The following is a 24,845-nucleotide window of genomic DNA, read 5'->3' on the forward strand; positions in this document are numbered from 1 at the left end:
CTATATATTAAATAAATCCTAGCCGTGAACAGGCTCGAGGATCCGATTCTTTTCTCTTTCTCGTAATATTTGTTTGAAATAATATCTTAAGGATATTTAAATGGTATAAAGAAAAAAAAAAAAAAAAAAAAAAAAAGTAAGAAATGATACTATTGAACTTATTTGAATAGGAAAGTAAAAAATAGTTTAATTTTCTAAATTTGATAAAAATCTAAGAATAATTACTGCTGGCATGGGTTCTAAGTTGGCTCTTCCTTATTTTCCCAAATCGGGAGCACGACAAAACGATTGGGTGAAGAGTTATTAATTATATGCCATTAATTAGAAAGCAAATGATTGGTTATCTATAAATACGGTCTACCCGAGATGTCGCCGTTTTGAGCATATGAAAAGGTCCACCGGCTTCTTTCTCTTGTCTTCCGTTGAATAAAATAGTAAAAAAATTCCAAGCACCAAATTTACTACTTTTTTTCTTTTTTTTCATCCAAATTTACGACTTGATCGAAGCAATTGCTCTCTCATGCCAAATTGTTAATTTAAGAGGAAGCTAGATATATAGAGAGATACAGCTATCCTTACGTTATATTCAACAAGAAGAAGATATCCACACGGCTATCCGATGTCGTTTACCCTTTGGACCGTCTGCCTAGCTAGGCTCCTGGCTACCAACAACAATTATTTCCTAAATTCAACAACAATTCTTAAATCAAGCAATCATTCCCGGCCGCGATGATTTTTTTTTTTTCTGTTCCAATTCTACACTTATCTAATCAAGACCTAAACCTTGACTAAGAATTGAATTTGTTAAGCATTAACGAGTCATCCAACCAAGCTAAGCCGGCCAATACTCTACATGCATGAAAAAAAAAAAAAAATTATCTCAGTGAAAAGAAACCACATGTTTATCCAAAGAGTATTCACACAGTCTTAAATCAACTATTAGATTAACTTTTGTTACAAAAAGAAAAATATCAAAAAGTTAGTAAAGAGAGTCACGATAGGAATATGAGATAATTTTAAATAAGATAAAATTGTGGGCTATGCTATTTACCGATTAGAGTAATTATTGGATTTAGGATCTTGGATATATTGGTAAACTGGTAGTGATTAAGGACATTGGCAAGGCATATTTCCAAACAACAAATTAATGCATCGAAAGCAAATTCAAAAAGATTAAAAATTTAAATCAAATAGAATCCCATCTTCCATTTTATACTCCTTTGCTTCATGTTCTCCAAATTCTGGAAATAATGAACATAAACATAACCAAAACATTCTCATTTTCATCCCCTCTTGAAAACAAAAACAAAAAGTGGCCGGAGTAAAAACAAAAAACAATCTCACTTAATTAATAAGCCAACTCTCTCTCTTCTTTTTTAGTCCTTTTATTTTCTTTTTCTTTTCCGCTCCCACCCAATCCAAAAGAGTATCGTATAATTAAGATCAATTAATCCAAAAAAAAAAAAAAAAAAAGAACCAAAACCGTTCGTCCATGACTTGAAAACCCAGCATCATCATCTCCGGTGAACAGCAAAAAAAGTAGGCAATCACCGAGGCTCATACCTATATATACAACTCAACCCCACCAAAATTTCGACAATGGCAGCCTCCGCCTTCTCCAAATCCGAGTAGTGCAGCGTCTGCAACAACAGCACCGTAGGCTTTGGATCAAACTTCTGCCTCTCATAGTTCCTCTCCGTCTGCCACTTCATCGTGTCGTGAGCCAGTGGCCCCAGCCACCCCATTATCTCCTCCACCGCGTCCCTCCACCCCTCCGCCAGCGAGTGCCCATCGCACCCATTTGACTCCTCCTCCTTCTTCAGCCAATGGCTCTTCAGCTTCACCCTCACCGTCGCCTTGAGCCTCGACGGCAACATCTCGTACAACGCCCCACGCTCGTCCTCGCCTATGGTGGCCGGCGTGTACAAACACCGCTCCGCGCATATTATCACGTTTGCGTAGCGCAGAGAGAGCCCGGACCCCCCCACCGTGGACGGCGGAGCCAAGCTGAAAACTCTGTTGTACTTCCCTATCGCTCCGCAGTTGTTGTTGCTCGTAAACCGGATTTCGTCCGAGAAAAAGTTGTTCGATTCGCTGCTGAAGAACCGGACAATTTCCTTTTTCTGAGTGGTCTTCGGCATCGGACCAGATCTCGAACCGGACTTTTCGTTTGTGTCTCGGAATTCGATAAGGCAATGGTTGGTCTCGTGGTCAAACCAAAAGATTTGCCTTTTCTGATTCGGAGAAGGACGTAAGTTCTTCGAGAGAGACGGTAGACCCGAAACGTAGGGTCCGAAAACGGTGCAGATTCGGGCGTACACGACGCAAACGGTTCGCGCCATGAGCCCTACGCTCCTGTCGAAGCTCTGGTTCCACAACGAGATTTCTTTATAGCGTTGCACCTGTTTTTTCTGAAACACGATTTTCTGCTTTAGATATTCCGAATTTGTCTTGTGTTTGTTACCGAGAGTGTTCTTCCACCGGTCAACTTTTCGCTCCGATACTTCCATTTGGGCGAGGGATTCCAACGCTGTGTACAGATTGGCAGTAGTGGATATGGATTTCTCCATTCTTTCAATGATTTTCTGGACGCCTCTCGTATCGAATTCGAGCTTGCTTATTTCGATGACTCCGAGCTTCAAATCATTGTAGACAATGTCGAACCGGTTAAGTCCGAAATCGGAGCATTTCTGGCCCAGGCGGGAGACGGTGTGGGCGGCTTGATTGAGATCCTCGAGCCTTTCTGCGCAAGCAAGCTTGAGAAGAAATCCTTCGTCTTGGCTGTTCAAATATGCGACGCCTTTGGACCTCATGGCCTCTTTTCTGAGCTTCAAGATCTCGTCGTCGGCAAGGGACCTGTAGAGCGAGACGAGGCGCGTCATCGCCTTGGCTGTCTCGAATGCGAGGATTCCGAGGGTCGGCGGGTGCGGTTTCTCGTGGTGCGAGAAAAGATTGTGCAAGGAGATGCTCTTGGTGGCCCCAGAGAGCCAGGCCATGGTTGCAACCACCATGCACGTAGACTATCCGTAGGGTTTTACGGTGAGGAATATTGGAGAAGAGAGACTCTGGTATTTGAAGGTGCGGTGGGAATGGGAGACGATCCTTCGAAGCTCGTTCATGCGGACGCGTTTATACGGTTGGGTCCAAAAAAAAATAAAATATAAATATATATATTGCAGAGTACTAAATCTGTGTCCGACAAAAGAATGATGGCTGACTATGATTGGGGGCGTACCGCCACGTAGGATTCCGGTTTTGTCGGCCTGAGACAATATTGGGGTGTGGTTTGTGAGGATCGTTCTACTCAGTTTTGTGATCAGTGGTTGTTAATTTGAACGTTGAAGATCTTAATTAATTAGATGACGATGCTCGTCTCCGAGTCATGCGGGGGTGCAAATTAAGGTTTTAACAAAATTGGTGGACACAGATATTTCACACTTGTTTCTATTCTTTGGCACATGCCTCGTACGTGCGTTTTACTTTTACCGTGTTTTACGCGTGAAAGCATAAAATTAAAAGTTGAGGATAATTGGATAAATATAAATATATAGCACCATATCAATATCTGAAAATTAAGTTCATTTTTTTGCATAAATTTATGGTATAATTAAATAGATTAAGCCTAAAAGTTATCTTACAATTGTCTCGTAATACTAACATGATAGCCTCGATTAATTATTAAATCAACTTATATGCTTTACGGATCGAGTTTACTTTTACATATTTGATATATGAGATATAAGGAGCGCTGATATATCTTAATTCAAAGTTAATTGAAACTGTTATATCAAAATAATTATAAGATATTTGTGAAGTAAAAATACGAGTTTTGACATTATTCTTTCTTAAAAATAAGTGAAATACGATAAAGTAAAAAGTAAATTGTTACGGACCTCCATAACGGGGATGAATGGTGTATAATTTAGATGTGGAAGGGTGTGGGATAGTAGGGTATTCGAGGTACTCTGGGCCTCCTAAAGTTAGGATTATTCAAAAAACCCTAAAAAACTCCTAATCAACTACGTACAAGAGCTTAATTATAATAATTTTCTTCTTTTCCATTTTATTCTTCAATACTCTTATTAATAGAGTTACAAAGCTGGAATTACGGGATGATAATTCAATAAATATTAATTCTAAAGGAAAACAATTTTCTTATTTTTCTATTTGAGATATTGCTTTATGAACAATACTCCTTATTTACCTAATAATAATAATAATAATATACGACTCTTACCTTATTTAAAAATTAAACTTAAATATTTTATTGAAGAAGGCATAAAAATAATTTTAATAATACCCTTGTCACATATCCTAGGTAGGTAACATAAATTAGGATCAATGAAATAATAGCTAGCTAGGCACATCAAATTAAAGTGTGGGAACACAAAAGGTCAAAAGTTGAAAGTGAATATAAATGTGAATGCGAATGATATTTTGTCTGAAGTCCTGCAGACCTTATCGGGCCCCCCAAGTCTTACTCTTACACATATCCTATGTTCTTTTATTTTCTATGTTCTGATTGTTTTGGGACGATGAAGTCAAGGCGATGAAGTCATAAGCGTGTGACTTGAAGCTCCTTTTTCGTCTTTTCCCATGGAGATGATGATGATATATAGTCATAGTACGTACCAAACCTGATCGAATTCAGTGAATTCACACACTGGAAGAGTGGAGAAGAAGACACGTATACTGATTAACATTTCTGGTCATTTTGGTCAAGAGGACGACTTTGACCAACCAAGGACTTCAGTGAGATATTTATTATCATATGAGGGTGGGAATTCCAGGTGTGACGCTGTTGAATGAATAATCTGGAAAATTCCCATGGGAAAAGAAGAATCGAGGTACTCAAGTACCGTGACATCCATCAATGTGTTGGTTTCCTCTCCTATTCCTAGTCGTGAGACGTGGCTTGGCAACTTCTTCCCCTTATATTTGAGAAAAAAAAAATTGAATAATAATAAGAAGTGGGTTATATGATATAAATTAATAGAAATAATTTATATAAAAAAAAAAATTGAAGTATAATTTATATTGTAGTGAATTTTTTTTTATTTAAATAGTAATAAAAAAATATTAATGTGATATAAAAAGTGAAAAAGTTAGAATGTTTTCTAGTTGATTTTTTTTTTTTTAAAAAAAAAAAAAAAAAAGAAGATGGGGGAGATGAGGGGGTTCCAAACAGAGATTATCAACAATTTGAACAGATAAATTTAAAAATTTTATATGAATTTTACTTGTCTGAATAAGTAATTGAGCAGTTCTAAATTTATTTGAGCACCTAAATTCCACACTTACATTCCCCATATGTACTGACTCCACACGTCAGGGTTTGTTTGTATTTTTTCTACAATCTGATTTGTAAGAAATTTCTTACAACCCACATATAAAATTGACATGTGTTTTTTAAACATATGAAAAATACATATTTTTTTTTATTAATACTATTAAAAAAGCATGTAAAAAGTATATGCGATTTAAATAATATGTATTTTTCACATTATAATAGATACATGTCAATCTTATATGTAGAGTGTATGAAGTAATTTTTTTTCGTTTCAATTTTCACACAAAACTGGGTGGGCAAAGCACAAGGCCCAAATACACTAAAATAGTAGGGCTAGTGGCCCCAATATAATCGTTCTTTCTTTCTTTCTTTTTCTTTTTTTCTTCTTTTTTTTTTAATAAAAAGATTTTATTAAAAAAAAAAAAAAAAAACGTGACATACAACCGATCAGCAGGTAAAAACGCCCAAACGAAAGAGGAGAAAGTAAATCTTTGTCACACGTGACTCTGCAGAAGGTGAACAAGTGAGAGTTTGAAGGCCCCGTTTATAAGCAGGCCCGTCTATATCAAACCCCTACCTTAAACAAACCACGTTAGGAAACGCACGAAAGAACTCAATTGAAATTCGCAAAAAAAATAAAAAAAATAAAAAAAATAAAAAAATAAAAAAAATCGCAAATAATTTAATTAAGGATTTAAAAATTCAAAGAGTAAATTGAAATGAAGCGTTTACTTATGGAAAATGGGCCTGCAAGTTTAAAGTTAACAACGAGTTGTTCAATTGATAGAAGTTCAAAGTTTTTAAGATTGACTAACGGACTTCAAAAGATGAATGATATATTTTTAAGAGCATTTTTAATAGCTTAGTCATTTTTTATTTTTAGGCTAAAGTAGCTAACAAATTTATTAAAAAGTCTCGCATCCGATTATGCAAACCAAATGTAAAATGCATTTGTGATTCATTTGGGAATAGTGCAACGTAACTCGGAGTTGCACTATTCACACATGCATATCTTTTTTTATTTATTCCTCTTTCTTTCACTCTTTTTCTCTCTCCCTCTCTATTTTTCACCAAAACTCATTTACGCTATAGCAATATTATAATATATTTCTAAATCTGAAAAATTGTATTTCAAAGCATGTCTATATGACAAAATCTATGTTTGCCATTTTAAGCTTACACTCATATGAACCACCTCATATGATAACAAAAATTTTGCTGACTTTATAGCAAATAATTATCCAAAAAAAAATTGCCATGTAACCAAAAAAAAAAAAAAAAAAAGACTTATTGTTGAAAAAATATCTAATAATTAAAAAAAAAAAAGAATATTTAAATGATATAGTGAAATAATAGTTAATCGAATGTATGATACATTTTGAAACCCATTAGTTAAAATAGATCAAGTAGGTTTTGGTTAACTATTTTGCATATAAAAATGCATAATCCATTGAGAGTGTTCTTAGACTTTCACGATACCCAACCCATGCCCATGATGCCCCAGCTGCCACAAAACTCACATTAATAGTATGGAAAATGTTACTTGCACTACAAGTTTACAACATGGACGCAACAACCCCTCACATGAGGGTGGGGCCCCACACTGAGCCCCACCCTCATGTGAGGAGTTGTTGTGCCCATGTTGTGGGCTTGTAGTGCAACAATCAAATCCCTAATAGTATTATGCGTGTACATGCAAGCAGTTAATGTTATTAATTGTTTGCATCCGCTATCCGTACATGTGGATGCGGATAGCGATTGTAAGGTATTAATCGCATCCGCATACTCTTCATACACAATATATATATAATAAATTCACCAAAACGATGTTGTTTTAGATTAGGTATATGTTATGTTTATATTTGTTTGGTTGGCTTTATTACTTTCCTGTTTAACACTTTTTTTTTAAAAGTATTCTCGTATAACACTTAGGTAAAAAGATAAAATTAATGTAAAATTAATATATTTTCAAAATATTATGGCTTAAAATAATTAAAACAAGCCAAAAACACTAAAAATCGGCTTAAATTATTTTTAAAATCATTTAAAATAGGCCTTAATAGAGTCCAATAAAAGATTCAAAAGGCTCATTACTTAATATGTGAATAGCTGATAATAACCGCATTTAATAACCGTAATAATAGCGTAAATGTCGTTATTAAAAACATGACAATTATGCGGATGCAGATATCTAAAGGTGATATCCACATTTTGCAGATGTAGCTACAAATATTATAAATAACAACATCTGCATTTGCATGTATTGATCCTATGATAGTTCCCAAAAGTAGCCAAGAGTTACAGGAGATTTGGGTTTCTCAAAGAGAGAGAGAGAGAGAGAGAGAGAGTTGACTTGCACACTAAACACGAAGAAAAAAAAAGAAAAAAAAGAAAAAGAGAAGGGCTTGTTGAGAAGCCTGTTATAAATTTCACTCCTCATAAAACAGATTTGAAAGTAGGAGGGAGAAGATCTACTCTTTCCTTCTCTCCCTTTCCCTTTCTACTCTCCGCTCCTACCTTCCCCCTCCCTTTTTGGTTTTTTCTTTTGTCTGAAGGTGTTTTCCAACTAGATCAGTAATTTTGACATCTCCGCTATGCATACGTTTATCTACCTTCGTGTTGTGTCGTTCATCTCCTCCCTAGTCGCTATTGCTGTTTGTTGGTTGCATTTTTGCTTTGAATAAGAGTTTTTTTCTCTTTAAATTTGCCTTCATGGACTCTATGGGATGAAGGTTAGTCAGGTGTGAGAGTTTATGTATCTCTTACGGCCTAGATAGTTTGATATAAGGGGTTATCTCTCACGGCCGATTTAAATAAATTTTTTAAAGATATTTGGCTACCATTGTTTTAGATTTAGTCTACTCGTAGCAGATATGCTCTTTAACTATTTTTGTACATGGGTTAGCGAAAGATGAAAGTCATATATAACACTTTATTGTAAAAATTTTGTTTGTATCTATAACTATGTAACCTCATAGCATGTGGCTATGATTTTGCAGAACTTTATGCTTTGTAATGTAAGTGATTTATGCTCGTAATCTTTGATTAATAAAATACACTGATTTTTCGTTAAATATATATATATGGAGAAATTAGCTTCTCTTGTATACTGTTGTTTTAAGTTTGTTGTTGTACTTAGTGGGAGGCTAGTTAATGCTCTAAACTGAGCATACACAAAAGATCAGTCCGCATGCCGTTACCTTTTAGTCCATGTAAGTATTATTTATCCATATTACTAAAAGCAAAATTTAAAACTTTTTAGGGTAATTACATTTTTCCCCATCAACTATTAGCCATTGTCAACATGCTCCCATGAACTGACACATTGACCAAAAGAGAACATTCAACTACCAACTTTACATACTTTGCCCCCCTCTGTCAGGAAATCCTGTTAACTTGGATAGAATATTCTATTTTTGGGCGTTAATTTTAGTTTAAAGACCAAAATGTCCTCCAACAGTAATTAATAAAAAAATATTAAAATTAATATGTTTAAAAAAGTTGAGGGCATTTATATCATTTTTGAATTTGAGTTAGGGTATTTAAGTCTTTTCACGAATTAAATTGACGAAAGGGGGTAAAGTATGTAAAGGTGGTAATTAGATGTTCTCTTTTGGTCGATGTGTCAGTTCATGGGGCTATGTTGATAATGACCGGTAGTTAATGGAGGAAAAAGGTAATTCCCCCAAACTTTTTTAAGTGTCAAATTTTATCGACTTTTTCTCTCTATAATATACCTATTTCGCTATTATTGTATAATAAAAACCAAAGTTTTTCGTTAAATTTTTTTAACTTACATCAGCTACTCTTCTATCTTCTCTCAAGTCTCAACATTCTCCCTTCACTTTTTCTATTTTTTCTTTTTTTGGACAATATATGAATACTTTGATAAATGGAGGGACGTCCACAGTGAGCGCGCCCCTCCACGTAATTGTCTAATAAACAATCAAGCCTCAATTAAATTTTAGTGAATAAATTCACTTTTTTTTTTTCTTTTGTTTAATTACCACTTTTAAAAAGTTTTCTAAATCCAATCTTTAAATATTTATCTATTTTAAATAAATATTATTTTTTATTGGTTTTGGAGCAACTATTTTAACTATTTAAACATAAAAAATTAAAGGGATCGATTCCCCTTATAAGGATTTGACGAAAAACTGAAAGAAAATAATTAGAAAATGAATAGAAAAATGATTTGGGAGGTTAAATATAGAAAGAGTTTTTGTCATGCACCATTTTAGAAAATCTTTAAAGAGTTTGATGGATGAGATGTTTCGATAACTTTCACCAAAATTTGGAGAATTTTTTGAAGTAAAGAATCCATTGAAGATACTCTACCCTAGTCTTTTCTCGTTCCCATCATTGAGTGTGAAGCTATACATAGCCTCTCATTGGATGGGTTGGCAGATTAGATAATTGCATAACAATGTGAGTAATTGTGTGTGTTAGGTGAGGACAATCTCTTTCTTAATGTGTGGTTTATCGTTCTTTTAGACGGTAGGTTTTTACTACTAAAAATCGAGAGATTAGTGTCGTACCACATTTCTTCTGAATCACTAATATAGGTATCACGCCATCGTCCCAGGATATGGATCCGCATGAGTGACTATGTACGTACGTAGGATATTAAATTATGTTGACAGTCGTAACAGACCATATTATTATTATTTTGAATGTAGGTGAGATATCAAGGTTTGTAAATGATATAAGCAGTAAACATTGTTCATACAGTTTTATCGATTGACAATGATCGGTTTATGATTATAGGTAAATTATGCATTATGTTTGGAATTACTTTGAATGTTTTGAAGTTTGTATTATATATGTTTTGGATTGCGTGACATTACGTTGATACGTCGTCTTATTTTTTATAGTTTTGTTTATGGCTTTATATACATCAAGCCATAGTGATTGTTTATGAGTATATGAAGTTTAGATTATGAATATATGTGATCGTTTATGAACGTATGAATATGTAAACATTATTCTTGCTATATCAGGTATTACCAGAAAAATAAATAATAATGTAATTATTATTATTATTATTTTATTATGAAAAATAACTCCAACAGTTGGAGTCGTTTTTGTTTAAAACGATTCAAAACAATTAGAGTTGTTTTGGTAAAAACGATTCTAATTGGAGTCGTCTGAACAGTAAAACGACTCTAAACCAAAGTCCAAACGCTATATGTTATGTCAAAAACGTGTCTTTAAAATTATCATTCAATTGTCAATGTCCTTTTAAATTACAAATTGTGTTAATATCTTTATCAAACTATCAAAAATGTTAATGTCCCCACGACAAAAATATCATTCATAAAATTATAAAAAATTTCAAAATTATAAAATAAAAAATAAAAAATATTAAAAAAAAAAACAATTGGATTTTCAATTTTTTTTCCCCCTTTTTTTTAATATTTTTAATTTTTTTTTTCATATTTTTAAAGACTTGAGGTGTTATTCCTCAAATTTGAAGAAAATGTTAGTGTAAAGGATGCATTTTGGATAAAAAGAACAAGAGAATTAAAAAAAAAATTTAAAAAAATAAAAACCTCAATATCATGTATGTACATGGTGAGGAGATGGATTTAATTCTTTTCTACAAACAGAACCTTACACGTGTATGGGACTCGAATGGAGAGTTTTCCAATAGGGGTGGACTAACTACTCCCACCACTAACTTCTCTAACAACAAAGAAAAATGTTAAAAAGTAGTTCACTAACTTCAATACTATGTTCTATGGAGGAGGGGTCACACTCTCAAAGTGATTACAGCCTCTGATCTCGACCTGAACCACGCTGTCCATCATATCTGAACCGTTGATAATCTCGCAGCACTGTCTACGTGGCGCCTGCACATTAATCATTCTCCAACAATTTAGGCACCAATCAATGACCAGTGCGAAAGTTTCCATAAATCAGACATAAATATTCAAACCCGAATTTATCATATGCGCAACAATTGCGCATAAAATGTTGGACAAGTTAAGCTCCGAAGAAAAATATTTTTGAATTGGTATTCGTGCCCAAACAACATTCCTCAATTAAGGTCCCACGTTGCTCTATCAACAAAGATTTGTCCACTGATCGTGACCGGACAGTTGGAAGTTGTTTTAATTTGGTCCTCCAAATTGGGTCACCCACCACAGAAATTCAATCAACTAAATGTACATATAATTTCATGTTATTTAAAAATTTTAAATGCCGTGTTAACATATTCATAACATGTAGAAATGATCTTATTCTTATCAAATTGGGATTTTTAGCAATTTATTGTATGAATTATTAGCAGTTTAGATAGTAAATATTATGGAGTCTATTTGTTCGAACAGGTGACCCCATATAAACTGTTACGTAGGGGTGGAACTAAAATTTTAAGATTAGAGTAAAACTAAAATAATAATAATAAATAAAAAATTGGAGGGTAAAAATTTGATTTTAAAAAATTTGAAAAAAACAGGGGTTGAAGTCCTCTATGCATGTAATTTTACTAATTGCTTGCAATCTTAATAGCAAAAATAATAGGATCTCTATCAATAAAATCAATAGGAGTGACAAAATCTAAACCGTCTCATTTGGTGCAATTTTTTCTGCCGAAGAATGCTCGTGAATTTTTACCTTTTTCCACAAGTCAGGGTTGGAATTGGAAGCAGAGACGTTGAATAACCGGACCGCCAAGGCAGGTGCGTGCTCACCCTGCTCACAGTCATTTTCCCAATTGTACGCGGACCTTTTGTACGTGGTCAGTGTCCTACCCTGACCCACCCTCTCAACCCGGTCCAACAAATACACAACCGGACGCTGACACGGGTCTGGACTGATCGGCCGTGTGTTGAACGTGAAGGGCTTGTTGCTCCCACCCTTCCACGTCCGAAATGTCTGAATCGCCGTTTCGAGATTCTTAGCCGTCACCAACGACGGGTATAACTGAACGGTGTAACCCCAAGACACCGAGACGGACCAGTTGCGTCTCCGGTCGTAACAGAAACTTTGCTGCAGGGTCCGACCCGGGTCCATTTCGTAAGCGCTTATTAGCTTCTTGAGCGAGTCTATCTGGGTCACGTTTGGAAACAGAGACTGGACGTAGTCGAGGTGGTGCAGCGACACCAATGGTGCTAATGGGTGCGCCGCTAGTAAACCGTACGGGTTTCCTCGTATGTCAAGCTGCAATTAATTAGTTAAATTAAAATTTATCAGAGCTAATTAATTAAGTTTCAAAAGTGGAAGAATTAAATTAAATCAGAGCTAATTAAGTTTCAAATTAGAAGAATTAAATTTAATCATACCTGATGAAAACCGAGCTCTTTGGTGACTGGTACGCCAATCTCGCTCAAGCACCCCTGGACCTTCTGATCGGAGCCGTAGAAACTCGCGTACCGATCAATGCAACCATCGAGAACCCTGACGAGCTCGGCGGCCAAAGGGTAGCTAATGGCGAACCCGCCACCGCCATAGGCCATCGTGTACGAGTGTGTCACATCCTGCTCCACGCTCTCTGAGTTCCCACCGATGTAATACATTTGATTATGATCGTATTTCTCCAACACATTGACCAAGTTGTCGGTGAAAAAAACTGTGTCGTCATCGCCCATCACGAACCACCTCACGTTGTCCAACCCCAACTCAAAGCTCTCCTTCACGATACGCGCAATCCGGATCGCAGAGCGCGAACCGTACCAGCAGGTGTATTTGAACCGGGAAGTATTCCCGGAGACTTTGTACGGAGGAGAGTTCTCAGGCCAAGCCACGTCGTCGTTTGAATGCTTCTTCTTTTTGGATGAAACGGATGAAGGCTTCTCCTCGAGCCAAACGAAGCCGCGGGTGATGTTAGGCTTCCACCATAGCTCATTGTAATGCCGGCGCTTCTTCCATGTCTTGGCGGATCCTCCGATGCCGAACAGGATATGGGATATATTTGTCTTTTCGTGACCGGCGAAGATATCGATGTTGTCAGCAGTACTGAATTTCTCGTTCGTGATTGTAACAGTTTGGCATTCGGGGCAACCGAGGATTTGGGTTGAGAAAGCAAAGTAGCAGATACAAGAGATTGAAACGACCGTGCAGAAGAGAGAAAAGGCATAGCTGGCTCTGATTGTTGGGAAAAGCAGGTATTTCCAGGCTTTGAAGGGGTCGTGAATTGTCTCTCTCGTAGAAGACATCTCTCTTCCTTCCATGGGAATCCTTGGAAGAAATAGTTTGAAGACAAATAATGTATACTATATATATATATATATATGATCGAGGAGAAAAAGAAATTAAGAAGATATTTAACCCATTTTTTCATTCAAAATTAATTTTTTGTTGATAGCAGTCGCAATCACTCTAGAACTGCATACCATATATTTGACGACCCAGTCCCAGTAGACCCAGTCCGGCCCAGTAGTTTGTCACCTGCACGTTTCCCGTTTAGTGTATTTCTTTTGTAATTAGCCTTTGATGTCAGCGAAAAAGGAATGAATTATACAACGTGCCTTTCGGGGGGGAGTAAATTGATTACAGTTGTTTCTCTCTGCAGATTTTCAAAGGGTTGGTAGAATATTTCCACCTTCTTCTCTTCTATTAATGTTTTTTTGGGTCTTATTTTAAATGAAAAATATACACATTCCATTAAAATTTTCATTTTCTGTTTCTTGTTTTTCTCTTTTCAAATAAAAAAAAAAATATTAACAAATAATTAAGACACAAAACACTCCTAAAAATATAAAAACAATTTTCACACTTATGTTACCTCAAAAATACAATTTATTTTATTTTTTTTATTTGGTCCTTGTCCCATATTCTCTATTTTCAAAATTACTATTGGATATGTAAGGTTCATGTGAATGGTTTCACAAATCTAATGATTTTGAAAAGTGAAAAAAATGAGATAAGAACTAGAGGAAGATGCATACCAAGTCTCTAGAGCATCTTTAGTAGTAGGGGTTATTTTGGCTACCCAAAATTCTTTCTTTATTTCTTTCTTTCTTTCTCTTTTTTTTTATATATATATTAGCTACTAGTCTTCGATACAAATTCCAACAAATTATCTATCTTACACTCAGCTTTCTTCAAATATTATTTTTCAATGTATTTTTCATTGTGAAAGTTAAGGGAAAGGGAGAGAGAAGGAAAGATGAGAGGAGAAATAATAACAATAATAATAATAATAATAATAAAAGGTAGCAAACTTGATGAAAATATTCTATTTTAAAGCATTGCTAAAGAAATAAAGTGACTAATAATAGCTATATTTGCTATTATAAGGTATATAAAATATCTCTTGAATATGCCGTCCCAAATGGAATAGGATCCTCTCCGTATCTATTTTAAATGAAAGGTCAGAATTTGAAATTAGTACATCTAACAGTGTATATAAAGTATGTTGACACGTCTTTTAAAATTTAAAATAGTGTGAAATCAAGTACACCATTACATATATTAACTTTAAATTCCGACACAAAGACCTACATTTTTTTTAAAAAAATGCTAGGCTGCATTTTTTTAAATTTGTAATTAAATTTGTGCTTTACGACCTAGAGATGCAAAGGTGAAAGTGAAAGTGGTATTTAATGCGACAAACATTAAACGAAAAATAAAGTAAAAAGTAAATATTGATACGATGCTTCCCCATATTTTGTTAAATTTACAAATTGATCCTCAAAATTTCAACTATTTAATCCATCTTAGTTGGGTGGGTGGCCTAACACAAACAGGCAGTGAGCAGCGAGCAGCGACCGACTGACGTCCGACCCGCGCGTCCTTTAGCAATTGGATTAGGAATTTGAATATTAATGTCCGGTAAAGTTGGTTCTTTTGGTGTCGTTGTTTTTGCTCGCAAAAAGCCATCAATAATGGATAGGAGTTCGGTAAATGAGTGGCAGGGTGATTATAATTTGGAATCAGATTCCAAAACAGCCATTAAGAAACTCCCACGTGCCCTTGATCTCTCAAAGTCTCAACAATGGATCCTGATTCCGGAGTCCCTCGCGGAGGTCTTATTCATCCAGCTTGTATGCCGGACTGTTTGTACAAATTGTTTCCTTTAATACAATTACAAATTACCCATTCATCTGAAAAACAAAATAATAATAATAATATAAAAAATGAATGCTATATAGAAAATAGAAATGAGCTCGAGAGTTTGTACAGATTGTTTGGACTTATAATGTTTGTATATTACATTTTTATTTTATAATTATTTGATAATTCTGATTGGCAATTCCAACCAATCAATTAATTTTTATTTAAAAAAAAAAAAACAATTGATTCAATAGTTAATTAAAATTGTAGTTTCAACATTGTTAGATAAAAATGTAATATGTAGCATTATTTATGATAAATTATAGTGGCAACCTTATACTTTATTGTTTCTTAGCATGCTTTTTTAACTGGCTATAGTGGCTTATTGGGCATTTATGCAGGGACGGAACCAGAAAATATTTTGAGCAGGGGTCAAGGCATTTGTGTTATATATATATATATATTAAACAAAAGAAATTATATAAAAATAAGTGTTTCATAATACATCACATTTCAATCAAAATGGAACCCGTTGTTTTTTTGAATCCCGAAAATCATTTAAGATTAAATCTATGCTAATTGTTGTAGCAACTTCTTTTTCGATGTACACCATTAGAGAATCCGTTAGAAACTCATCTTCAATTTTGTTACGAAGCCTAGTTTTAACAATATTCATGGCTGAAAATGCTTGTTCTGTAGTTGCGGTAGAAATTGAAAGAATAAGCACAAGTACAATAACTCGAAAAACAAATTGGTAGATGGTTGATTTTCCGGTACTAACCAATCATTGGCACAATTCAAAAATATTTGACAGTGCTTGGAAACTCGAATGTTGAATTATATTATGCTTATAATGGTTAAGTTCTATTTCTAACTATTCTATTTCTAACTGTTCATTTTCAAGATTAGTAAAGTCTTGCGGATAAAACTTGTTTGCCAATTGACAAATATCATCAATTCTAAAAAATTCACTTGCGGCTCGAGGATCAAGAGCCAAGCCGAGAATAAGCAACTCCACCTTATGCTCACTAAATCGGCGATTTAATTCTTGCAATTGAGAATCTATTGAGGCACAAAAAATATCTACTCAATAATGTTGCTCAACTATAAAGTCAGCTTGTTGATGGCGAGCTCAACCTCATCTCTCAATATAACGAGCATTTATATCTGGGACATCAATATTGCGTTTCTCGCAAAATGACTTCACATTGGTAAATAAATCATCCCATTTATCATCTCTATATTGTTGGATATATGCTTTAGTTGACGAAACAAGAAGCATGACACTTAAAATGTCTTGAGATTTTTATCGCGATTCTTGACATAGATGATCAGTGATCTGCATCGTTTCTTTCATGAGATGCAAGATGAAAACAAATTCAAATGAAGTCATTACCTGATAAATTGAATCTGCTTCTACTCGTTGGGAAGAAGTAATTCCCACATCAATGATTTTAAGAATAACTTTACAGGTTGGACTAAAATTTTTGATCAAGCTAGAAACTGATCTCAAGTGAGAACTCCAATGAGTATCTCCAGCCCGTTGTAAAGTACTAATTTGATTAAGTCCATTTCCACTCTAAATCTCATCAATTTCAATCAGGTAAGCAATTTCAGCAGTTTGAAAAATCTGTAATTCTTCAAATCGATTGCATGAGGCACAAACAATACTGACAATAAAATTCAAATTAGTGAAAAATTGACGAACATGAATAATTTCTTTTGATGCCGCCACTAATGCCAATTGCAAACGATGTGCGAAACAATGAATGTAGTAGGCATATGGACAATCATTTGAAACTAAAGCTTGCAACCCATTCCACCCACCTCACATATTACTTACGTCATCATATCCTTACCCTCGAATATTTTCAATAGCTAACTTATGTTGAGACAATACAAAATATATACCCTTTTGTATGGTTAATGCCGCAGTATTAGAGACATGAACAAGCCCAAAAAAACGTTTTCGCACAAAACTATCTTTGTCGTAAAATTATAGCCATTTGTTCCTTCATTGACTCATCAAAAGCTTCATTAACAATTATGTAAAACTTTGCATTACCAATTTCTTTGCGAATTACCTCATTCACTTTGTTTGAAAAAATATGTAAAATTTCTTTTTGTATCATTGGTAATGTGTAAGAGGCATTTTTTGGAGCTTTAGCTATCACTTCAGCAATCTGTTCATTATATGAAACCATCAAATTCAATATTTCAAGAAAATTTTCACTATTGTTTGAATCCACACTTTCATCCCGACCTCTAAAAGTAACACCTTGAAATGCAAGCACTCGAACAACATCAATTGAGGCTTTTAACTGTAATCGATTGTTTGCAATTTGTTCAGAAGTAAAATTTTCAAACACATTTTGTATGTATTGAGACTGATTCTTCAAGTCTTCATATGACCTCTCAGCAATTCTGTGAAATGAATTAGGATCTTTTCTTATGTGATTGAGAAAATCACAATTTTTTTTTCATCTCTAACTTTATTCCAATTCTTGAATCCATCTATAGTAAATACACGTTGCATAGGATGCCCAGATGGCTTATTAAAGAGAAAGCATGGTAGCCAAAATGTTGCATATTTTTTGCACGAATATTCAAGCCATGAAGGAAATAGATTGAACTACGAAGGTTGAAAACTACGAAGATGACTTGGATCTCCGGATTTTGGGTACCCTGTGAGGATAAATTGGTACGGACCAACTTTAATGTAAGCTCGTCGAATTTCATCCCGTTGATTGACATTATACTCTCATATTTGACGATGCAATCCAGAATCAAACTCCAATAAACTAATATCAAATTCATTTTCGTCAACCCTTCGAGATTTTTTAGAAAAAATTTCAGAAACTACAATATCAGAAGTTGGCGATGATGCAACATCATAATTGGCATTTGAACTTTGTGCATTTTTTCTTTTGAAAAAGTCAAGTATTGTATTTGGCTTTCCCATCATATACAAATAAATTTACATGGTTATATGAGAGTCTTTAAAAAAGTAATATATATATATATATATTTGTAAGTTAGCAATTAACAAATTCACGTAAAGAACAATAGAATATAATAGCTTTCACTTCACTTGTCAAATTCTCAAATTAATTGTTTAGACTTATAAACTATAGTAACTAATATTCTCAATATTTAATAACCATTATATCCAAATTACAATATTACTTATATTCGGAATTGAGCTTAGAAAACTAACTTCAAAAAGTGCGACTTGCGTTGAGTGATTTTACACAATTGTACTGCTTCTGTGTTGCGAATTAATTGTTGTTCTGTGTCGTAAAAATCAAATTAAATTAATAATTTTCAAAATCAAAATTTTATAATATTGTAAAGTAAAAACTAAAATATAATAATAATAAAATCGTCAACAAAGCATTCAATAATCATTTAACAAACCATTTACCCTTACCCATTTTTTCTTTTTTAGTTAACCCATTAATTTTACTTGGACCACTCTCCCAACCCTCAACTTCAAAGCCATTATTCACAAATATCATGATTCAAAGATACAAAACTCACTCACAAATCACAATATGACAAATTGACAATAATTCCACTTTTACACATTTTTTGTTTAAGGTTAAAACTTTTTCAAATTTCAAATACCACTTTAAACATTATTATAATTTATCAACAACATAAATGAGACAAAATTTGTCTTGACTTTTTCTTCATACTTCACTTCTAAGTTCTCAATGTTCACGAAATTGTACAAAATTTGAGTCTTTTACTATACTCTTCTCCTTTGGTCAGTGTAAATTTTTTTTAAAATATTTTCTATAACCTATTTTACTCTCTTACCCTTCTCTAGACGACTAGACATGACTTCTAACTTCCCTAGACTCTTCTCCAATTTTCTTTGTACTATTTATCTAGACTTTTTTCCATTTTTCTCAAGAATTATTTTTATCCTATTTTCTTTGTACTTTTCTAGACTCTTCTCCTATCTCTTCTTCCAAACAGTGAGACGACGACATGAGTCTAGCTTCTTCTAAAACTAAAAGCCAACCATCCTCTTCACTTCTTCTTTAGACTTCAGTTCACATTTTCAGTTTAATTTCCCCCTAAGGCCGTAAGTCACGTTATCAGTTATCTTCTTCACTTCTTCATCATATGACCGGAAATAAATTACAAATATTAGGGGTTTTGAAAACTTACTGAAGGATGAAGTGGAATCACTGAAGGATGAAGCAATGGCTGACTGCCGGTGGGATCAGAGACGGCGAGGTTCAAAAAAGCTTTTACGAGGTTTAATTGGGTATGGTGATTTTTTTTTTTTTTTTTTTTGCTCGTGGTCCTGTGGAATGTAGTTTGGAGGCTTTTTTTTAGGTTTAATTGGGAAAGGCAAATTGGCTTCTTTTTTTTTTTTTTTTGGGGGGGGGGGGGGGGGGGGGGGGGGGGGGGGGTTATTTGGTTAAGGCAAAAAAATTAATTGGGTAAGGGCCAACATAATTTTTTGAGAAGAGCCAATAATTTTTTGAGAAGGGGCAATGGGCTAAAATATATAATTTTTTATATGTTTCTGATATATATATATATATATATATATATATATATATATATATAGAGAGAGAGAGAGAGAGAGAGAGAGAGAGATTAGAGCTTTAAAAAAATTAAAACAAGCCTAAAACACTTTATTTTTAAAATTATTTTAAATAGGCTCTAAAAGAGATCCAAAGAATGTCCAAAAGGCCCATTACCTAATATGCGGATAGCGGATAATAACCGCATTTAATAACCGCAAGGATACGATTAGTAAAAACATGATGCAGATGCGGTTGGGAATATAGCAAACAACTGCATCCGTATCCGCATGTATACCCTAATTGAAAGAGAGCCTTTGGTGGATAATGTTGCCTCTCGATTCTTGATTTTACAAGAGAGAATAATAATTATTGTCTATTAATTTCAAATTTTTATTTATATCAGTTCGTCGGGCACCAAATAAACTCAACAAAAAAGTCATTATTTTTTTGGACTACACAGATTTTGGTGGCTTTTAAAAATGGATCCATCAACAAGATTTGACTGTGAAGAGCTGAATATAGATCATGGAGCCCTTGGAGAACTTACATCGTATGTTGATCTTATTTGAGGTGTCTAATAAGATTCTGCTAGCACAGTCAAACACCTCTCTCGCTTCCATCTCCGGTTAGAATCCTTCACGCGATGGTGTCGCGGCTCCATAGTTTTTCAGGCACTACATGCGCGCAATGGATCTCAGGTTATCATATTTGATTTCCAGCCTAAAAGGGCCCAAACATTAAGCCCAAGTTGCCTTGTCTTTAAGAACAATCCGATCTTTTCTTTTGGCCCAAGTGGTCCTGTCTTTTGGCCCAAGAGCATTGTTTTCGGCGCAATGTTTGGCCCATAATCAAACCGGTACTTTAGCCTATAGTCAACCCATTTTAGCCCATTGTCAGCCCAATTATCTGGCCACCATTCAGCCATAATCATTGGCCACCATTCGGTCACCACATCTGGCCACGAGCTTGCCTAGCCCAGCACACAGATGACAATGTATCCGACGATCGTCCTATGCTGTTTGTGGAGACCCTCCGCCATCTATTGCCAGCGTCAACAAATGATCTCCTCTGCTCGATCTCACATTAAAGTTTTCCTTCGCATCACACTAGATTTCCGCCCCATCTAAGCTCATGTTCAACTTTTGGCTCTTGTCACACTCGATTCTCATCTGTTTCATCAACACATCTAACGAACTTCAACATATTTGAAGGATAAGCTCATGCTCATTTATTGTTCCTTGCTACACTAGATTGACTTGAGGAAAAAAATAAAAAATAGAAAAATATGTGGACATCAACTGTGGCGCTGCTGGTGCTACTACGACATCCACCGATGAGGCTGGACCCTTATCTTCTCAGCCTACCTTTTCGGCAGATGTGGTGATGGCACGATTTGATCAGGTCAGAGATTTGATTGTTTTGAGTTGTGGATGGGTGAGAGGATGTTTAATTGTTTGATGTCTGAATTGTTTGATTTTTGTGATTTATGAGGTTGATGTTATGATCAGATATTTTTTTTGTTTAATTGATTTAATGATGAAGTTAATATCTGCTCGTTCAATTTTTTGTTATTATATGTTCTTTACGTGTTTAATGTGTGCGCGCGCGCGCGCATGTTTTAGGAAGACATATAATTACTCCATTTATTTCAATTTTATCCTAGATTTTTTGTTAATAGAGTTTTGTCACCAAATTGCTAACTTAGGGTGTTAAGTTGGTTTTGGAGTTGGAGTTAAAATTGTGTTGAAAAGCTTAAGTCTTGGGATTGTCGGTCGAAGTTCGATCAATTGCTGATCGAACGAGGACTTCTAGAAGATCAAAAGTAGAGCTTTAAAGAGGTTGAGTCGCATGGCAGTTGGTAAATGTTTGAATGCGATATTTTCCTAAGCTTTAAAAAGGAGCAACAGAAAGAACCTCGGTTGCTATTCGATCGAACAAAGATGTTTCACAATGAGCCATAGAGATGTGCGGTCGATTCCTAGTTGTAAGAAGTTTGAATGGAGTATTCATTGAAGTAGATCTGAGACACTCGGTTGAAGAATGTTTGAAGGCTGCCACTAAGAAAACTATGTGTTATGGGCCTACTGACTGGATCAACTAAGAATACTCTTTGACAGCAGCAGCCCATGGTAGCAGAAGAGAGACAGCCCACCTCATCTATTCACCTACATCTAGAGGGGATATTCACCTAGCTTCTAGAATAAATCCACCTCATCTATGTTATTGCTTTCTCTGTAATGGTGCGCCTAAAGCATCTTTCATTGTATTCCTTTAATCATATAGGTGGCAGGACAGCTGGCAATCGGTTAGAATATGTTCTAACCGATTGGCCTATTAAAGGAAGGAAAAGGATAGATAGCTATGTAGAAGAATCAAGAAGAATTTCCATTGTATTGAGAGATCGGGCCTCTCTAAGAGCCCTCCTCAATATTCAGTCACTGTTATCCTCATTTTGTTGCCATTTTCACTCTCTTCATAAGAAAACCCCTTACAAGTGGTATCAGAGCCAGTCTTTCTTACCCATCGCTTCTACCTTCTCTCTCTCTCCCTGCCCAAATTTTTTTTTTTCCTTTCTCATGGCTGACGGTACTCGTCTTGCCCACCTCACCGATTCCTTAAAAACTTGCCATGACCACATCGCCCAGCAAGAATCCACTAATGTAGCTGTTCAACAACAGCTGACCGAGTTGACAAAAATGTTCCGAACTTTTCTGGCCACTCAGCCCAGACCTCCCCCGGAGCGACCACCACCTGATGAGGCTCCTCCATTTCAGCTTCATGTTGCTCCCGGGCGTGCTGATCAACCTTCACATGCTCGTAACGGGCGTGCTGCTCTGGAGGGTCGGGACGACCAACGAGTTCATAGAGACCACCTTCGCCAAGGAGGTCATGATGGTTGGGACATGTGAGATGAGCGCCATTTTCGATTTGAGGATGACTATCCTGAGCATAACCGGGAGGAGCGCTTGTTTCCTGCTCGGCCTTTTCGTTTGGACTTTCCGCGATTTGATGGTGAAAATCCAGCCAATTGGTCTTACAAGGCGAACCAGTTCTTTGATTATTATCAAACTCCTCTGTACCAATGTCTCCGCATCGCCTCCTTTCACATGGAGGGGGAAGTGCTTATCTGGTTCCAAGATGCAGACGATGCTGGCCAGTTTCCCACTTGGGACGCTTTCCTTCAGTCCCTGCTTACCCGCTTTGGGCCGACGTATGACGACCCGATGGAGTCATTGATGCGTCTTCGTCAAGTCTCCTCTGTATCGGACTATACGTCCCAGTTTGAGGCCCTCTCAAACCGTTTGCGTGGGATTTCTGAATCCAATCGCCTTAGCTGTTTTCTGAGTGGACTCAAGGATGACATCCGTTTGCCGGTCAGGATGCTTCATCCCCCTAACTTGGTGGCAGCATTTGGGTTGGCCAAGTTACAAGAAGAGTACCTTCTCACCTCTCGACGGCCGCTCCGTTCTTCTTCCTCTTCTTACTCTTTTGGCCGTCACCAGTCTTGGGGCCAGTCCAGCAGCTCCCCAGCTACCTCGAGCCCTTCTTTGCCCTCAACCCATGTTCCATTGGCCTTACCTGCCAAGAGTCCTTCCGGGCTTCCCATACAGCGCATTTCACCCGCTCAAATGAAAGAACGGCGTGACAGAGGCCTCTGTTACTACTGTGATGATAAATGGTTACCTGGGCATAAATGTAAATCTCCACGGCTATATCTCATGTTTGGATTGACACTTCCTATGGAAGAACCCTCTGAGGATGTTTTTTATGATACAACGGATTTCATTGATTCTGTTCCTGCATTCGATGTGGTGGAATGCAAGGATCCGGAGATCTCCATCAATGCTATTTCTGGTTCACCAGGTTCCAAGTCCATGCGTGTCCTCGGGGTTTTGCAGTCTCACCCAGTAAGCATCCTTATTGATTCAGGAAGTACTCATAACTTCCTGGATCCATCCATGGCTGCCCGTGTCAACCTCTCAATTATCTCCACTTCCCTGTTGCATGTCAAGATTGCTAATGGAGATACTATTCCATGCTTCGGGCGTGTTTCGGCAGTTTCCTTCAAGGTTCAGGGACACCCTATTTTGGCTGATTTCTACATCATCTCCTTAGGAGGCTGTGACATGGTCCTTGGTGTTCAGTGGTTGCAAACCCTGGGACCCGTTCTTTGGGATTTTTCTTTAATGACTATGCATTACTCATGTGATGGCGTGTCTACCTTGTTGCAAAGGTTAAGCTCTCTCGAGTTAACACTAGAAGAAGGGGGTCATTTTCTTAAACCAGCTGCTTCGGCCAATAAAGGGTTCCTACTTAAACTCATTTCAGGCTCAACAGATCATCCAAACCCCAAGTACCCGCTTGCTCTCCAGTCCCTTCTTCACACATACAAGTCAGCCTTTGCTGAACCCACTGCCTTACCACCTCCTAGATCCCATGACCACAAAATTCCCTTGACAACCTCACATCCAGTCAATGTGCGTGCCTATCGTTACCCTTACTTCCAAAAATTAGAAATCGAAAAACTTATCCAAGAGATGTTATTGTCTGGTGTCATACGCCCAAGCCAAAGCCCTTTTTCAGCTCCTGTCCTTTTGGTGCGCAAACCGGATGGTAGTTGGCGCTTATGTGTTGACTACCGGGCACTTAACCACGTTACAGTCAAAGATAAGTTTCTGATTCCCGTCATTGACGAATTGCTTGATGAACTTCAAAGGGCGGTGGTTTTCTCTAAACTGGATTTACGTTCCGGCTATCACCAAATCCGCATGCACTCGGACGATATTCCGAAGACGGCGTTCCGAACCCATGAGGGACATTATGAGTTCCTCGTCATGCCTTTCGGTCTCACAAATGCCCCGGCCACTTTTCAAGGTCTTATGAACGATATATTCAAACCTTACCTCCGCCGTTTTGTGCTCGTCTTCTTCGACGACATTTTGGTATATAGCAGTTCTATGGAGAATCATTTGCTTCATTTGCAGACAGTACTTCAGGTTTTGGTTTAA

General features: G+C 36.2%; 3 protein-coding genes across 3 annotated transcripts; 1 reads left to right on the forward strand and 2 right to left on the reverse strand.

Moving 5' to 3' along the window:
- Positions 1 to 1,180: 1,180 nt before the first annotated feature.
- LOC133874366 (uncharacterized) lies at positions 1,181 to 3,055 on the reverse strand. Its single transcript, XM_062312265.1, has one exon. It carries the CDS (start codon positions 3,009 to 3,011, stop codon positions 1,548 to 1,550), a length of 1,464 nt encoding a protein of 487 aa, XP_062168249.1. The 5' UTR covers positions 3,012 to 3,055; the 3' UTR covers positions 1,181 to 1,547.
- A 7,770-nt stretch (positions 3,056 to 10,825) lies between these two features.
- On the reverse strand, positions 10,826 to 13,486 carry LOC133873540 (uncharacterized). The gene is made up of 3 exons (XM_062311256.1): positions 12,577 to 13,486; positions 11,909 to 12,454; positions 10,826 to 11,142 (listed from the first exon to the last, which is right to left on the reverse strand). Exons 1-3 carry the CDS (start codon positions 13,462 to 13,464, stop codon positions 11,029 to 11,031), a joined length of 1,548 nt encoding a protein of 515 aa, XP_062167240.1. The 5' UTR covers positions 13,465 to 13,486; the 3' UTR covers positions 10,826 to 11,028.
- A 9,457-nt stretch (positions 13,487 to 22,943) lies between these two features.
- On the forward strand, positions 22,944 to 24,845 carry LOC133873370 (uncharacterized). Its single transcript, XM_062311086.1, has one exon. It carries the CDS (start codon positions 22,944 to 22,946, stop codon positions 24,843 to 24,845), a length of 1,902 nt encoding a protein of 633 aa, XP_062167070.1.

Source organism: Alnus glutinosa, chromosome 7, assembly GCF_958979055.1.
Source record: "Alnus glutinosa chromosome 7, dhAlnGlut1.1, whole genome shotgun sequence".
Classification (NCBI taxonomy): domain Eukaryota; kingdom Viridiplantae; phylum Streptophyta; class Magnoliopsida; order Fagales; family Betulaceae; genus Alnus; species Alnus glutinosa.

Bases quoted from the DNA above. Each gene is read 5' to 3' on its own strand.
- LOC133874366 (XM_062312265.1), bottom strand. From the start codon at position 3,011: ATGGTGGTTGCAACCATGGCCTGGCTCTCTGGGGCCACCAAGAGCATC.
- LOC133873540 (XM_062311256.1), bottom strand. From the start codon at position 13,464: ATGGAAGGAAGAGAGATGTCTTCTACGAGAGAGACAATTCACGACCCC. The intron at 12,455-12,576 runs GTATGATTAAAT...AATTAATTGCAG, and splicing joins AAGAGCTCGGTTTTCATCAG to CTTGACATACGAGGAAACCC. The intron at 11,143-11,908 runs GTAAAAATTCAC...ATTAATGTGCAG, and splicing joins ACCCTGACTTGTGGAAAAAG to GCGCCACGTAGACAGTGCTG.
- LOC133873370 (XM_062311086.1), top strand. From the start codon at position 22,944: ATGGAGGGGGAAGTGCTTATCTGGTTCCAAGATGCAGACGATGCTGGC.